This window comes from Bombus huntii, chromosome 5 (assembly GCF_024542735.1).
Source record: "Bombus huntii isolate Logan2020A chromosome 5, iyBomHunt1.1, whole genome shotgun sequence".
Taxonomy (NCBI): Eukaryota; Metazoa; Arthropoda; class Insecta; order Hymenoptera; family Apidae; genus Bombus; species Bombus huntii.
The window spans coordinates 18,532,533-18,548,600 of NC_066242.1; the positions used below are offsets into that span (position 1 = coordinate 18,532,533).

General features: G+C 48.8%; 1 protein-coding gene across 4 annotated transcripts in view; it reads right to left on the minus strand.

Moving 5' to 3' along the window:
• LOC126865545 (homeotic protein spalt-major-like) overlaps positions 1-16,068 on the minus strand; it is a 249,713-nt gene that overhangs the window by 71,563 nt on the left and 162,082 nt on the right. The window contains exons 1-2 of one of the 4 annotated variants that reach the window (XM_050618172.1): positions 3,827-4,644; positions 2,673-3,742 (exon numbers count right to left, since the gene is read on the minus strand). The exons of 1 other annotated variant lie outside the window; for it this stretch is intronic. In XM_050618172.1, the coding sequence (XP_050474129.1) occupies positions 2,673-2,775 (103 nt within the window). In that variant the 5' untranslated portion in view covers positions 2,776-3,742; positions 3,827-4,644. Of the gene's footprint in view, positions 1-2,672; positions 4,646-16,068 lie in introns of those variants that run through there. 2 more of the 4 variants (XM_050618174.1, XM_050618177.1) reach the window with 2 other exon arrangements.

Sequence of the window (16,068 nt, forward strand, 5' to 3'; positions counted from 1 at the left end):
TTACTTCAATTTTCAAATTTCTAGTTTTATCGGGTCGTCGGACGATTTCATCTCTTCTCACTAATATTTTTCACCAATACGAAGGACGTTACACGCGAACTAGAACTCCCCGTGACCGTAAAGAAATCGCCCCGGCAGATTCCACGTTATCGTTCAATTTTGCCAAATTCAAAGGGAACTACTTTCGTATTAAAAAACATTTGATATTTATTTCTTGGGAAAACGTACGATTTTGTCGATAAATAGATATCTATGTGAAGCATCGAATAACGAAACAAGGGAGGTGAAAAAAAGAAGAAGAAGAAGAAGAGGTCGAACTGGCGAACAAAGAAATGGCAAGATCGGAGTCGACTTACTCGATTATTAGAAGCATACGTTTAACCTCCACCGTTTGAAACAAGCGTTAAGAGGTACGCGTCAATGTTATTTTTGCTGCCTACGTTACAAAGCACGTTTCTTTTACGATAAACGTTACCTTAACTCTATAATAGCGTTTATATTTTCAACAACGATGATTCTTTTGCGTTTGTCCGAGACGTAAGACATTCGAAACGAAATTCAAGAAACAAGCAACTTTCGCGGGACAATTGCTCGATCGTTCCCGTAGCGCCACCGTACTTTCGTTAAAGAAATTACGCTTGGATAAGTAGGAATTTAGCAGAAAAGTGAGAATCGCAGGCACGGAACGTTGCCAAAACGCCTGAAACGAGTTCAACGTCGACCTACGGCACGCGCGAACACAAGTGACAAGTGGCCTTAGCGCTCGTCGCGTTTTCGTGCGGGTCATCGCACTCGAGAAACGAGAAACCTGTCCTCGATTGTTCGCGTTTCCCAGTTGAAAAGGAACGCGATCGACCAACTCCTGCTTCTACTAGTCGAGCACTCGGGTTTCGGGGAAACGCGAAACGCCAACCTGGCAGTCTGCCCCTCTCGATCTTCGTCTGGAATCCAAGCGCGTGAAAAATAACCATCTTCTGTTCGTTCGCTACGGAAGACCGATTAAACCGATGCTATTAGGAACGAGAACGGCAGGATATTTTTCGCGCACTTTGACCACAAACGGATTCGAAGCGGTTGGTTGACGGGTCGCGCCGCTACGAGTCCGACGGAGAGCTTCTGTGAATCGAGTTTCGATGACACTCGCGGCTGATCTCTCGGCGCGCCGCGCCACCACGCCGACGGCCACCATTGCATCACCTTCCTTTCCAACCTGTTTTAATCGCTTGTTTCCTGTAAAAGTGGCTCGAGTGCACCAAAATGTATCGTTACGAGCCAAGTACGACATTCGTACGTCGTCGAAGCTCGTTCGTTACACGAAGCTAAGAGCACGGAATAATCAACGACAGCGCATCCACCGACAACTAATAACAAATAACCAATAACTAACAACCAATCACTAACAACTGATACCTAATATCTAATAACTAATACGGTATGATAATTGTTACGAATTCTCGCGTTCCAGTTATTCAACCGACTCATAAAACGTCCGACTCTTCTCTATCATCTCTATCGTCTCTACGATAGTTGTTATTATTGTTATTATTTGCCTACCTTGCCATTTAACGTAACTCGTACGCGTTACATTTCCTCTGCGAGTTGACAGATATTCGATAACCTGGCTTCTCGTTACAAGATCATCGATATTTCGTCGTCGAATTCAATGCGGCTCGAAGGAGAGTTTACCGAAGCTCCGCCAACAACTTTTGTGACGTGAAATGGGCGACATGTCCCAAGCCCGATGTAGAATTCAATACCTGATGGTGAGCGTTTTGCTTATCTTGGTAGAAGATCTTTTAGAAAGTTGTGGATATCGAACTAGTCGTCTTAGATCAGGACAGACGATAGAAGAACGACGAAAAGATGCTCGAAAGTCATCGCGACGAAACAACGATCCGCGCAACGTCGTCGTAGATGCATCCTCTGTGCGGAAGGATTCGCTCTCGCGAATAAATAATTATTATTTAGAAACGGACGTTTGTCCGCGATCGGAGGACGAGCAAAGAGAATCACTCACGGTGGCATAGCCCACGAGCCGCGTATCAAGCGAAACGGAGCCGCGTATCGATGCGATCCATTCGAATTTCTTTGATACGTAGCTAGGTGGTCGCAGGATCGACCGGTTACACGGAATTTCCTCCATCGAGTGTCTTTCGATCTTGAACGGTTCAACTTCAAGGTGAATTTCAATCGCATCACGCGGCGTCCAAACTGTCGCTGCTTCTCCGCGCAGGCACGATCTCCTATCCAGCATCCTTCTCGTCGTCCTCGTTACTCCGTAACACGTTTGTCTAACCGTTTTCGACCATTCGAAAACATTTTCACAAACGCGGGCCGATACGTTCGCAGAATTCGATTCACTGTTTCGCCACGGCCATCGACGTACGGTGAAATAATAGAAAAACGGCTCGACACAGGTTACTCGACAGCGGCAAGGTAACAACGGCTAACGACCCTTTCTCGCCTAATCTAACGCGCGAGAGCACTGGAGAGAGAGAGAGAGGGGGGAGGGGGCAGTGTGTACGTGTGTGACGCGCGCGCGTGTTGCGTGTATGTGTGTGCGTGTGTGTGTGTGTGTGTGTGTGAGAGCGCTTGTGTACGTGCGTGCGTGCGTGCGCGCTATTTTCCTAGATCCGGATTCGTACGTATCGCGCTCGATGATATTCACTTACGGGTCTGGTTCACGTTTCGTACGGCGTTGATCAGCAGAGGGCCGTGGACAAGATCCTCCTCGAGGTGGGCACGGCTTGGTCGAGCCTGCTTTCTCCGTGACATTCCTTCTAGCCTGTTGATCGCTTTCGGATTGTTGGCGACCGCCGGTGATCCAGTTCGTCGGGCAACGAATCGGGACTAATATCTCGCTGAGACGGGCCGACACGCGATCGGTCCGCGCCGCGGCGAGGACCGCGTCGATTCCGCACTCGACGATTCCGGTCGCTGGTTAATCGAATCACTGCTGTACTTCACCATCGACACTGTCAGGGAGCCACACCTCCCCTCGCGCGCTAATCCACTTCCTGAACGATCCCATGCGGATAGAACCGGCGACGTTTCAACTCGGCCAGTAATAACACACTCGAGCCATCCCGGTAAGCTGTCGCGGCACTCGTCGAGTTTCTCGAGACGGCACGTGGCGCCCGCGACCAACTCCCTTTTTCTCTTCCACTGACGATACGTCGTACCGTGTTTCCTATTTTCTCACACACTCGACTCTTTTTTCTACCCGTGGATCGGCTACGACACAGACCGATGTGCGCACGTGTACCACCGAGAGAGCGAGAGACTCTGTCCGTCTGTCCACGCGGGACACCGCGTGCGTGCTTACACGTTCGTTCGTGCTTGGCTACGTAGTTGCTTGGCCGCGTGCGTGCGTCCGTGCGTCCGTGCGTCCGTGCGTGCGTGCGTGCGTGCGTGCGTGCGTGCGTTCGTGCGTGCGTGCGTGGCTACGTACGTGCGCGAACCTGTGTATATGTGTGTTTATGGTTGTATATCTCGCGCGAAATCCGCAGCTCTGGTGCCTCGAGTCGGCCGGACGACGGACGGACCAGCTCTGGGCCTGACGTCGCGGCGCCCCTCTCCTGCGCTGCCCGTCGCGTCTTGGTGGGGTCGGAGGGGAGAGGCCTGCGCGCGCTTTCCTCCCCGACGCTCGACTCACCGGCGGCCCCACCATCGGTCGCGCGCTCCCTCCAACGCGACCCACGCTCGCCAGGGGTGGGATCAAGTTCAATGTGTACTCGTGAATCTGAATCAATTCGATAAGTACAGTGGTCGAAAAAAAGTATTCGTATACCGTGAAGCGTTCGACTTCCGTTGCTATTCAACTTACGTATGTGATGGTAAATTAATCGCTCGTTGCCGAGCCAACGTGGGAACTTGACGCAGCCTACGGCCTACGGGGACACAGCGTTTAACTATGAAATACTAATTCCGAAAGTTGCTCGCGCCGCTATCCGCGCCGAGGATCGCGCACTGCTTCGCGGAATCCACTTAATTTTATGCCGTGCATGCGCCTATTCGTTTCAACGATTTCGTTTGCATCTGTTCCCCGCTGCCGCCATTTCTTCCTCCGGATTAACCGTTATTACGGCATAACGAGCATTTGGCGCGGAAAAGAAATGGCTCGTTCGGACGTCTCAAAAGGGAAGGGAAATCACGGTGAGAAATCTACGAGGTTATGGAGAGCACCGCGCGCACGGTCTATCCGTTGCGTCGCGTTGCGTCGCGTTGCGTCGCGTTGCGTTGCGTTTAGCGTATCGTAAGCGAGAATGAAACGCATACCTGTGTGCAACCGTGTAAGAAAAACGTTCACGTTCGTTAGGATACGAATAACTCGTTCGCGATCCTCTCGCGATCGAAGCGTTGTTCCAGGTAGTCGGTAAAACCGGCGTGAAATACGTTTTCGTTGAATTCTCCCAGCTCTGAAATCCAGTCTCGTCGAGACTGCGAACGATTTTCCCTTCTAATTTAATCATCGCCGGTTGCACCCAACGAACACCGTGTCTCGTCATCCTTCTATCCTACGTTTGCGCCTCGCGACTCATCTCTTCGCTCTCTTCTCGCGCTCTTCTCGCGCTCTTGTCCGTCATCCAACTAACTTCCTAACGTTCATCCGTACGTACCGTATCTCGTTGGATGTTCGTCGCAGTCGTCTCGCCTTCTTCGCTTCCTTCTTACGAGAGAAAAGTCCGCCGTATTGCTCGAACGAATCGCTTCGAGCGAAAATTCGTCTACGTCCGTTATATTCTCGGATCGATCAGCAACGGCAACTTACGAGCTCGTTGTCCAACCTATCGATCCCGTCCGATCACGTACAACCAAAAAATAGAATCGTTCGGTTCGTGTACGGTCATCGGTTGTCCATAGTTTTGGCGAGGCGCAGCGGCAGGTCGAAGGAAAAGCGAAAATTTCCGCGTGACGGGTCCGGATGATTTTCTGCTCGAGCTTCGGTCGTGTTTCTGTGACTCCCCACTCGAGCTAGGTCTCGACAGGTTCCCCTTCCGGCGCGTCTTCGCCCCACCATGCGGCAGGTTGCGCGAGGCGTGGCCTGCGTCACACGCTGCTCCGCCCCCTTATGCATTATTATAGCGAGCCACTCGTGTCTCTATGATTTTATATGCCGCGTGAATATTCCACTCTACGGCTTCCCCACCGCGCGTGCCGTGCTCGCCGCGCTCGCCGATTGTATTCTCGTCGCGCTGACGCGGTTTTTATAGCAACGCCGGACAAACGCTGCGCGATCGTACCGGCGTCCTCAGCGTCGTCGCTCTTTCCGCGATCCGCTCTCGTTCCGCGTTATCGGACGCGGACGGAGCTTATCGATGTTTCGCTGCACCTTCAGCGCCGGCAAACCTTAGCCTTGGAAATTAACTCGTTCAGCTGCGATCCGTTTTTCCGCGGATACATCCGACGTTCCTCCCTAACGCGAGAATCGTTTCAACGCGTAGGTTACGCGTGCCTGTTTCATTCGATTCGATAACCTATCCCATCGATATAGATTTACGATGGTAATTCGAAAGCGACGCGAGAAACAAAAAAAAAAAAAAAAAAAAAAGAAAAAAGAAAGATACCTTTCTTCTCTATTTTCTTCTCTATTAACGCGATAGACTATTCCCAACCCTTTCTTTTTTTTTTTTTTACCAACTCTTTCGTATAAAAAAAGTAACGTGGATAAAATCTGGAGCTCGTTCGTCTTTCGAAAAAAGCTGCTTCACTCGGAAACGTTCGAAACGAGAGGATACGGCAAACCAAGAAGACGAACCATACTTTCGCCAACTTTTCTACTTTTCGTTCAGCTAATATTCACCGATGGCAAAACATTTAATCGCGCTGGTCCGATCGTAGCGAGCTCCGAAGGAAGAAGAAATTCCAGCCAAGTAAAGTCTCGTCCGTGACATTTGTAACGTTCGTGCGGTTTCTCCGCGCGGTAACTTGCCTACCCAAACATCGAATAAAAAGCCAGATAGCCGGCAAAGTACGTTCGGTTTCGTCTAAAATTTAAGAAGACCGTTTCATAGATTTTTCCATGTATCCGACGCAGCAGACAAATTTATTCCATTTGCTTAATTACGGCAACTTCTGCCCTCCGGAAGAAACAGAGCGCGCGTGCCTCGCGGAGAATCGACAAACGTTTCCTTCGAATCTGTATTTTCGACAATAGGATCCGGGGGTACGTTCAACCCTTAACGTTCGATCCCGAAAAGGCTGTCCGCTGGCTGACTCGCCCCTTCCAGCGACGCGGCAGAGCCCATTCTGGCCTCGTCTTTAAGGTGTCAGCGCGCTTTAATCTTCGAGAGCTTCGGCCCGGCTCCCTTTTACCCGGCTGTTCCGCTTTGAAGCGGCCGGTTATACTCTATCATGCGATGCCGGAGGAAGAGAACAGGTGGATCGTAGGAGTATCGACGATTCGACGGAGAGGGACGGTATGGGGTAAGGCGAGAAGGTCCAAGGTTCAGGTGCTGCCAAAGATCCGCCGTCGTTGCGTGCACTTTTATCGCAGAAAGGATTACCCTCTCTCGCTCTCCCCCTTCCTCCATTTCTTTCTCCATTTCTCTTCTCTTGCGAGTTGCGCTTTAAAGCTAGAGCTCTTGGCTCGCGATCGAACGACCGGCGTTTCTTTGGCGGTTTGCGCTTTTCTACCATGCAGCTACTTTGCGGTGACGATTGCTTCGAGATGTTCGAAGCGCGCGGTTTCCCAGCTTGATGCTACGCGTTCGCTGCATTTCTTCGATTCGGCATTCTAGATTTTACCAACCGATTCATCGTGTCGTTGAAATTTTCATTTTCCTTATCAACGTATTCTCCGTCGACCCTGAATATCTTTTCCCTCGAAAAGTTTGAAAGATCGACTCTACCATTAACTTTACGAAATTTTTATATGCTCGTTCTTAGATTCTCAGCGTATCGTAACGTAGATACCCGTATTCGTGGAAATGGCAGAACCTAACAAGTTAGATTTTCCTTAAACCGTTCAACCCTTTCGTTCGTTCTTTCTTTTTATCTAAGTTTCTTTACGATCTAAAGCGGGATACGACTTTTAGCCTAATTGCGTGACTCAACCTTTCAGGCGTAGTAACAAGGCTTAGCTAGTAGGTAGGTAATTTCACGCTATAGCGTCTAGTACCGTCTGCATTTGTCTGTCTTGTACTTTGCTATATAACGTATTCTACGAATTATCGCACAGCTCCAACGCGTATCGTGCTTCGACGCGATGTACCATAATTTAGCACGTTATGCCACGTTCTATACGTCGAGCTACTACGTTAGATTTCATATTGCATCGTGTTACCGATAGCCGATAAAATTAATATATTTCTATTATTAGAAACGAGGCATTACGTACGATACTATTTTAACATCCATATACAGCGTGCTACGTTACGACACGTGGTTTCTCTTACCACGTCGTTTTATATCTTTTCCTGGCGTAGACACTGCCTTCTCTGTTCGTTAACCGAGTACTTTCTTTCATCGATAGTTACTCGTTTTACTCGCGAATCGGCCGGCTTCCTTCTTTTTCCAACGTTACAACTTTACTACCAACGACTCGTTATAGATAGTCGCTTTCTGTCGCTCGTCTTTGTCAAACTATTCGCAAAGCTTTTGTCACTCTTCACAGCGTTTTTAATTCTTAATGTTAACTCTTCGGAAAATACCCGTTAATTTCCATAACGTCTCGCAAGAGTATACTTGGCGTACCAAAAGAACGATCGTTTCACCTTTTCACGGAGAGCTTCGAGCGCGATTCTTACTCTGCGCTAGGAAAGAAGAGCAGCGTGGAACGCTGGCCGAGAACCATCGGGTCGGTTCGCGAAATACGCATTTTCCTCTCATACAAATGTTGCCAGCGTGTTTGCATGCGCATTGTGAGACGTAAAATTCAGGTGTGGACGCGCGCGCGCGCGCGCTAAACGAACAACAAACACATCCCGGTGAAACACAGTTAAAGCATTAACACTGCAGGGGAAAGCCCCTTCTTTTGTCTCGAATTATTTTACGACCCGTAATTTTTGCGCAACCATCGGCTAACCCGTAGCTCACAGGTAAAATAGAGAAAAGGGTGGGTGGCTGAGCAGGCGCCGGCGCCAGGTTTTGACACCTGTGGTGGTGAATTTTTACCCTCGTCTACCTGTTCCACTCGTCTCTCCCAAACACCGTCCCAAATCTTTCAACGGTCCCCTTAACGCGTCCCCCTTACCCGTGGCGATAAATAATTTTTATACGCCATTGGAATCTTTCTCGCCTTTCTTTCTTGGGTGGCATCCTATGCAGGGATAAAGCCTGCTTTGCTCGGGTTCAGGTACCGATATCTCGATAATAGTCAGCTTCTTCGTCGTTTCCTGTATTTCCCGTTCAACGGAAACTGGCGAAACTTGTAGTTACTCGCAATCGATAACGCGTCCATCTTGACTGTCGCGTTGCTTTTAGGCACACGGTTTCTCGTTATTTGGACGACTAAAAATTGTACGATACCTAGACGAGGATAAAACGAACGAATGAAAATTCCCGTAAACGAACGACCCTAGAAACACGGCTGGATATTAAACACCTTGTCACGCGTTCATTTTCTACCAGCGGTAGTTACTTTCGCGAACATGTGCATTTCGCCCTTTCGCGTTAGACAAACAACCCGAATAGAACGTGTTCCCGCTCTACCTGTTCCTTTTTCTAGCCAGGCAGATGAAATTTGTAATACAACGGCGTACGAGTTTTTGTTTTACCTTTTCCGAACGTTTCGGCAAGTTGTCGAAGGGTTAAAGGACCGCAGAAAATCCGCTGCAGCAGGTGGCAGAGGTCTCTGCCTACGGTGTTAACACCCCTGCGAATCGACGTCGTTTAGATTGCGCTGCGTTCAATTAGGCTGGCGGATAAAGAGTCGTGCTTTCACCGACAACCTCCTCCTCTCTCCTCCCTTCTTTCTCCGTTTTCGGTTGTTGGTTCGCCTCTGCGCCACATTTTCTTTTACGAAAGAAAGCTCCGGTTCGTCCGGTTCCCCGGAACGATATCGGCGTCGATATTTTTACTCTTAGGCATCTTCATCGGCTCTCTGTGTATATAAAACTTGCTTCTACCATGGAAATTTATTCGTCCTCTTTTTTTTTTTTTTTTTTTTTTTTTTTTTTTTTTTTTTTTTGATAGGTAACGTACCGATGTCAGATACGGTGTCGCGACAAACGACAAAATATACTTACGTATGCAACGGAAAACGATTCAAGCTGCGATTTCGTTCCTAAAACGATAACGACGGAGCTCCGTACGAAGAACGAAAGGCTGATCGAACGTCCCTTAAGAGAAGCAACGACGAATCAACTTATTATTTTAACTTTCTTTATTTTCGTTGAAGTAAGTATGGAAAATTCGGGATAAAAGCGTTACATTCTTTAAATAAATATAAATCTGCCTCGAACTCTCCGATTTAATCTAGATTTGATAAATTACTCCATCTGACTTTCCATTTAAACTGTATACTGGAGAAACTGCGGACCGGAGTCCGGCTCTCGGATACCTATAAAAGTTCCATCATTTAACCGAATGAAATTGGCACGAATAACTCGCCTGTCGCGAAAACAACCAGCCAGCGACAACTAATTTCGAGCGTCGGTCAATCGTAGAAACAAACAACCCCGTGGAACGAAGAGAGCAGGAAGGAGGACGAGTAGCAAGTAGGAACGCGCAACGGCGTGGCAGTAGCCCCGTTGGAGGAGCATCGAACGACGAACAAAAGACAAAACGCCGCTTCACAGTGGAGTCCGAGAGGCGAATAAATTAGCCTGGTTTGTGCCAGGCCGCAGCCTCGCTGTTGCGTTGGCCGGCACCGCGTACAGTCGAGGGTCCGGTAGCCAGGGGACCCGTTGGGATCGCGACGCCACGCCGCGCCGCGCCTATGGCGTTACAGCAGGTCCGAGTCTCACGGCCGAGTCCCTTGAATTCCGAATTGGTCGAAACTGGCGAACTGGAAGAACCGGGAGCGCGAGAGGACCACGGTGGGTTTATGGTGGCCGTTCGTTCTCCCTTTGCTAAAAGAATAGATATGACATGACGTATTCATGAGGATGGCGCGGGTTTGTCAGGCAGATGGCGCAGCGATAGCGGCGGCTGCGGCACGGCATCGGAACCTCCGAGACGAAAAACACGAAATAGTTGTGGCTCGCTCGAGGCGAGACCGGACCTGTTTTCTATCACCTTTCTTCGCGTCTTCGGGGCCTCGCCCCCTCCGCCTTCCAATAAAATCCGATTTGACGTCAATTTATCTACGGATATTTCAGCGACCGCGGCGGCCCCCTTTTCTTCTTCCTCCTCCTCCTCCTCCTCCTCCTCCTCCTCCTCCTCCTCCTCCTTCTCCTCCTCCTCTCCACGTTGCACAACTCTCGGCAGCGTCGCGCATGAATTTCGCCTCGCAACCGGCTTCTTCCACCGGCATCCGCTCTTTTTGCCAGCGACTTACGTCGCTAATAAGATCGTGCAGTTACCGATCTGGATCGTTAGGGACCGAGATATTGAGAATCGGATTTATCGGTGGTGTTTCTTCTTCGCCACGGGCAAATCGTTGCCTGTCGGCCGAACAACGTTACAGTCGCTCTTCGCTAGTAATTTTCCATTCTACAAATTGCTCGTCGGATCTCTCTGTTCCAGCTTATAACGTCGAAGGGGTATTGCCATAATATAATAATGCTGTGATTTCATTTTCGAATATCAGCCTACAGGTTAATACGTAAGATCGAATAAAATTGAAAACTAACGTCGGCCAAACCGGTTTGGTTGTGCAAATTTTTGTTAAAAATGGTTGCTGCAAAATGAGATGGTAGACGGTTGGCCGGCCGTGTCTTCCGAGTCTTCCGAGTATTCCGAGTACCGGGCTACGTCAGATCGCTTTCTTACGCGGCTTCCAGCTCTCCCGCTCTTCTTCTTTGCCTCCTTCTTCGTTCTTTCTCGCGCACTTTGACTTTTTTGTCCACGAAGGTCGCTGCGAGAATACCTGCCGCTTCTTTTGCCTCGTTCCGTCGGCCGAGTACCGCGACGTCGTGCGATTCCTGGTCTCGCGGTGAACTTTCTAACGATCGAAGGAACCTTACCTTCGTTTTTCACAACGATCACCCAGTATTCTTCCCTTCCTCCTATTTATATTTATATCTTTTCTGCGTCTGCGTTCCCTCCATTACGATCTAGATGACTTTTGTAGCGAGTACCGGATACGATCGAACGACGCCGCCACCTTTCTTCTGGAATTTCTAGTACTCTGTTTACCTGTTGTACATCGTTCCTGTTGTTATCATTATCGTCTATATATCGTTTACCGATATCAACGTTCAAATATTTCCTACAGCACGAACCGCGTCCATCTAAAATGTATCGCCGCTACTTCGCAATCCCATATCGTATCGTGGTATCGTACGAGCTACACACAAACTAATTCAAACGAAACGTTAATCGTGTATGGAGAACCTTCGTTCGATTATTCTCATCCCTCGTTGGGTTTCGATATTTCGCGAACGCTGGTCCGCCGATATCCCACCCTGTTTCTCTGCCAATAACGATAATAATGCCCGACGGGGTTCGCGATGGCGCGGCGGCGACGCGACAGGAGGCAGGGACGCGGCCAAGGCCGGCAGAAAGGGGCTCGGGTCGGCCGATCGCGGATCTCGGTCGCATAAATTTGTTTTAATTGCCAGCGACGTTACATTTTGCTTTAATTATGCCGTATTATCTGGGAGGTAAATTAGGTAGGCCCGGCTCTCGGTCCATCTCCTCCTACCCTCTCCTCTCTTTTCCCCATCCCTTGCCAGGGCCCTTGTCCTCTGTCTCGGGGACAGGTCGCTTCTAGCGATGGGCACTCGATTCTTCCTGTTGCTTCTTCGTCTCGCGCGATCCCGTTCTATTTGATTTTCTGCTATATCTATTTCGAAAAATCCACCTTGAGCCTTGACCATTAACCAACGATAGTACGTATATATATATATATATATATATATATATATATATATATATATATATATATATATATAGACATAGATAGTAGAATATTATAACGATAAAGACGTATATTCCTATCTCTTCGTAGTCGCTTACGATTCACACGTTTGAAATACGACGCGCTGTTCGTAACGTAAACATTCATAAAGGGGTCAAGGCGACACACCTTTGCCATCCATCGCGATTAAAGCGAACCGAGAAACGATCTTTTTCCTCTCGGAATTCATTTGCCTCCGTATTAATGAACGCTTGTAAATATGGTCGGTCGGCTGGATCGATAACGGGGCAAGAAAAAAGAAAAGAGAAAGAAAGAAAAAGGAAAAAGAGAAGAGAAGAAAAGAGAAAAAGAAGAAATAGGAAAGAAAGAAGGAAAAAAAAAAATTCGATCGTAACGTCGATTACCGTCACCGAGAGCCATTTATAAAGCAACGTTACAGCGTTATCGCGAGTCAGAGGTGCGAGAGAGAAAGGTCGCGCGGATCTAGTTCCAGACGACTGGAAGCGTCTTGAGCTCATCGCTAGCCTTTTCTGCGCAGTCCACCTCGGGATAGGATCTTTCTCCACCCGCTGCTCTTTCTTCCCGGCCGATCAGGGGCCTCCGGGCCCACCACCCCAATTCCCTGTTCCCTCAGAACGGAGAGAGCGTGTGACAATTTACTCGGCCGATCTCTGCCGGGCCCTCGTCCGGCCCCTCCTTTCACCCTTTCTTCTCTCGTTCTTATAGCCGCGTTATTTATGCGGGGTCCGGCTAATAAACATATGAACGCCCGTGGCCTCACTCGTGAGACCAGGCCAAGCACACACGCACACATTCGCCGTCCCCGGCATTGTCTCGTCTTATTAACAGCCGGCCGGACGATATATCTCGCTTGTCCCCGCTGGCCGGCCTCCGGGAACATCTACCGACACCTTCGGCAAAGGACAGGGTGTCATAGAGGACTCGAACAACGCGCGCGCACGCCCACGGACGCTTTCGGATACATTTTTCCTACGACTGAAACGCGATGCCAGAATCAACTTTTAAATGGCCAATGAGTCGGACTTTAGCTCGAGAATTCCAGTGTTGAGAGCTGTCTTTCTCGAGCGATATCAAACTAGTACGGATTAGGAGAGATCTACGTAGCATCACGAGAGAATACATACGTCGATTACGATACAAACGGAAGCGTATCATCGTAATCGAACTTGCGCAAGAACGATCGTGGGATCATTTTCTTTTTTTTTTCTCTTTTTTTTTTTTTTCTTCCTTTCCACGCATACTTTCCTTCGCGACGATAAATTAATCGATAAATCTTTAAGATCTCCAAGACCGATCGATCCACCTTATCGACGGTTATTCAATTGCCCGGATATTAAAATGCCAGAATTTCCATAAAGTCGATCTATTTGGCTTTCGATCGATTTTGCGATCGTAATTTCGTTTCGAATTAACTTGATCGGAGAAAGATCAATTTTTCGTATTATCCGCAGTTTTCTTAGGAAAAATTTCAAACGAACGTCGAAAGAAAGGCTGTTAGACGAACGCCGGAATCGTTGGAACAGGGTGCAGAGAGGCAGGATGGAAAAGGCAGGAGGATCGGTTGCTTTCGGACGAGCGCAGAGGGGCCAGTTTGTAGAAGCGACGCGGCCGTGATGTCAACGAATATTTATTTAATTGGCTGCGCGGCGGTGCGGCGCGACGTCGAACGTTGCCGCTGTGTTATGCGGGGGCGATCTCCATCCTTTCCCTTCGCGTCCCGAGGGAGACGATACTCCCAATATTATCTTCGAACGTGCCCCAGCGTCGTGGGCAAAGCGATCGGCTATAATCGGCTGTCTCCTCCCTCTGTTTCCGTCGGTCTGACTTTTTTTTCAAGCGGATAAAGTGAGCGAATGTTTTATTAGGCGGCGTCGGACAGGCGGACCGATCCTTTGCGTTCTTCCGATTTAGCGTCACCGCGATCGAAGCAATACCCTATAGAGGATACTTTACATTGTTTGCCTGGTACAGGTTTATACGCGTTTCGTAACGTTACCGTAAGTTTCAACAGAAAACGAGCCATTTTTCGCAATGCGGCGTCGCTTTCGAAACTCCGCGCTCTTCCATTCTTAAAGGCAACGTATTTCATTTCGATCTCCGGAACACGATACGCAACGCGTATATCGCAAAAATACTCTTACATTTACCATGGAAAGCTTTTACGCGAATCTTATCGAATATCGCGTATAATCCTTAGTAACGAACCGTAATGAAAGGGCACTGTCACGACATTGGCACAGAGTTTATCGACCAAATTTCAATCCAATCTGTAAATTCCGAATCTCTGTCCGTATGGAAATTACAACACATTTACCGGTGTAAATCTATATTTAGTAAAACAAATTGGCTTAAACCGTTAATATTACAGACGACTGAGTAAATATTTTTCCGATCTCTGCGAAATCTATCTATATTCGTACCAACTATTTGTACAACTAAATATCTCGTAAGTTCTGTATACGATTCGTATACGTCGTTATATATTCAATTTCCGAACGTTTCGTAGAGCATGAAATACGTTTGTAAGACGCGTCCGACAAGCGAAAGTGCTTTTAATCTGTCATAGCGAAAGTAATAGCACGAAATGTTTCACTAAATATAGCTGCCGTTGACAAAATTTTTCGTTATGTGGTTTAAACACGGCATCGGTTTTCCCTACCTTATGCTCCAAATAATACTAACTGGAGTATAATCTGACAGCTTGAAATCGTTTTAAACAGTTAATTCGTTCGATTCGTTTAGTTCCGTTCGGCTGCCCAATCCATGAAAGATTCATCCTGAACGAGCTCTCTCCTTAATTTTCTTTCAAATTATTCGCTCGAAACATTCTCGCTTCGACGAAAAGTTATTCTCTTGCTATAACGAGTCCGTCGCAAATCGCACAACTTTATCGAACTTTATCGGAACTGTTGGAACTCTTGGAGGATACAACGAATCATATCCACGGATGCGAAACGAAGTCGAGAACTTAAAAAGTGCCGATGTACGTGATTCTTGATAACCACGACGAAGACGAGTAATAGGATTCAGCGACGTAAATTCGAGTTCGACCTAATCGTTCGCAGCTGTTTCGTAACTAGAAAACGGTGGACAGGATAACCGGAGGCAACAGTTACGGTCGCGGCACAACGTCCGGGGGACGCGTCAAACTCGAAAACTCTGACGTTCTCTCGGCGCGTTTCTGCCCCCATCAATTCGCGGCCCACGCATTCCTCGGCGGCGCGGTTAAGTGTCCTCCGATAAGCGAAACGAGGCTACCGGACGTAACTTATTGGCAAGTTGCGCAGGAGTACACCGCAAATGGAATAGCTCGCGACATCGAGCGAGTACAGGGGGCCTAGAAGGAGAAAAAGAAACGGAAAGAGAGGGAGAGGGAGAGGGAGAGGGAGAGGGAGAGGCAGAGGGAGAGGCAGAGGGAGGGAGGAAGAGAGAGAAGCAAAGGGGGCAAAGCAGAAGCAGAGAGGAATATCTGTCGTAGGGGGCGGAGGAAGGAGCGGAAGGAGCGGAAGGAGCGCTCTGCTCTCCTCGAGCGGTCGAGTGATTTGTGAAGACGCTCCCGTGGTCGTAATCACGTGGGATCTCCGGCTCCCGAAGGAGCGAGAGGGCCGCATGGGCCCAGCCACTGCCGGGAACGGGACCGACAGATTCTTATTGTTATTATGGCGAGTGACGTCCCACGATCCTGGCATGTTTATGCGTCCAGATTCGAGGCGGCCTTGGCGACGAACCGCGGCTGAGAAGCCGAATCAAAGAGCCTCCAGTCAGTCTTCGTGGCTGCCGGGCCCCTCCTCATCGAGCGGACCTTTTTTTCCGATCGATCCCTCGGGAGAAAACGGAGAATTACATCGGTGACGAAGACGTTTCCAATGGCCGTGAGTACTGCGTTCGATCGCTAGACTCGAGGAGGATTTCCCTGCCGAGGGACCGAGAGGTGTCCGACCGAGTGATCGTCCTTTGACGGATTCTGTCAGCGAAAGAATACCACGAAAACCACGGGTCAGACGAGTCGTCGCTCGCTTCTTCCTTTTCCTTTCTCCCTCTTCTTTCTTTCCTTCTTTTCTTTCTTTCTCTCTTCTCTTCTC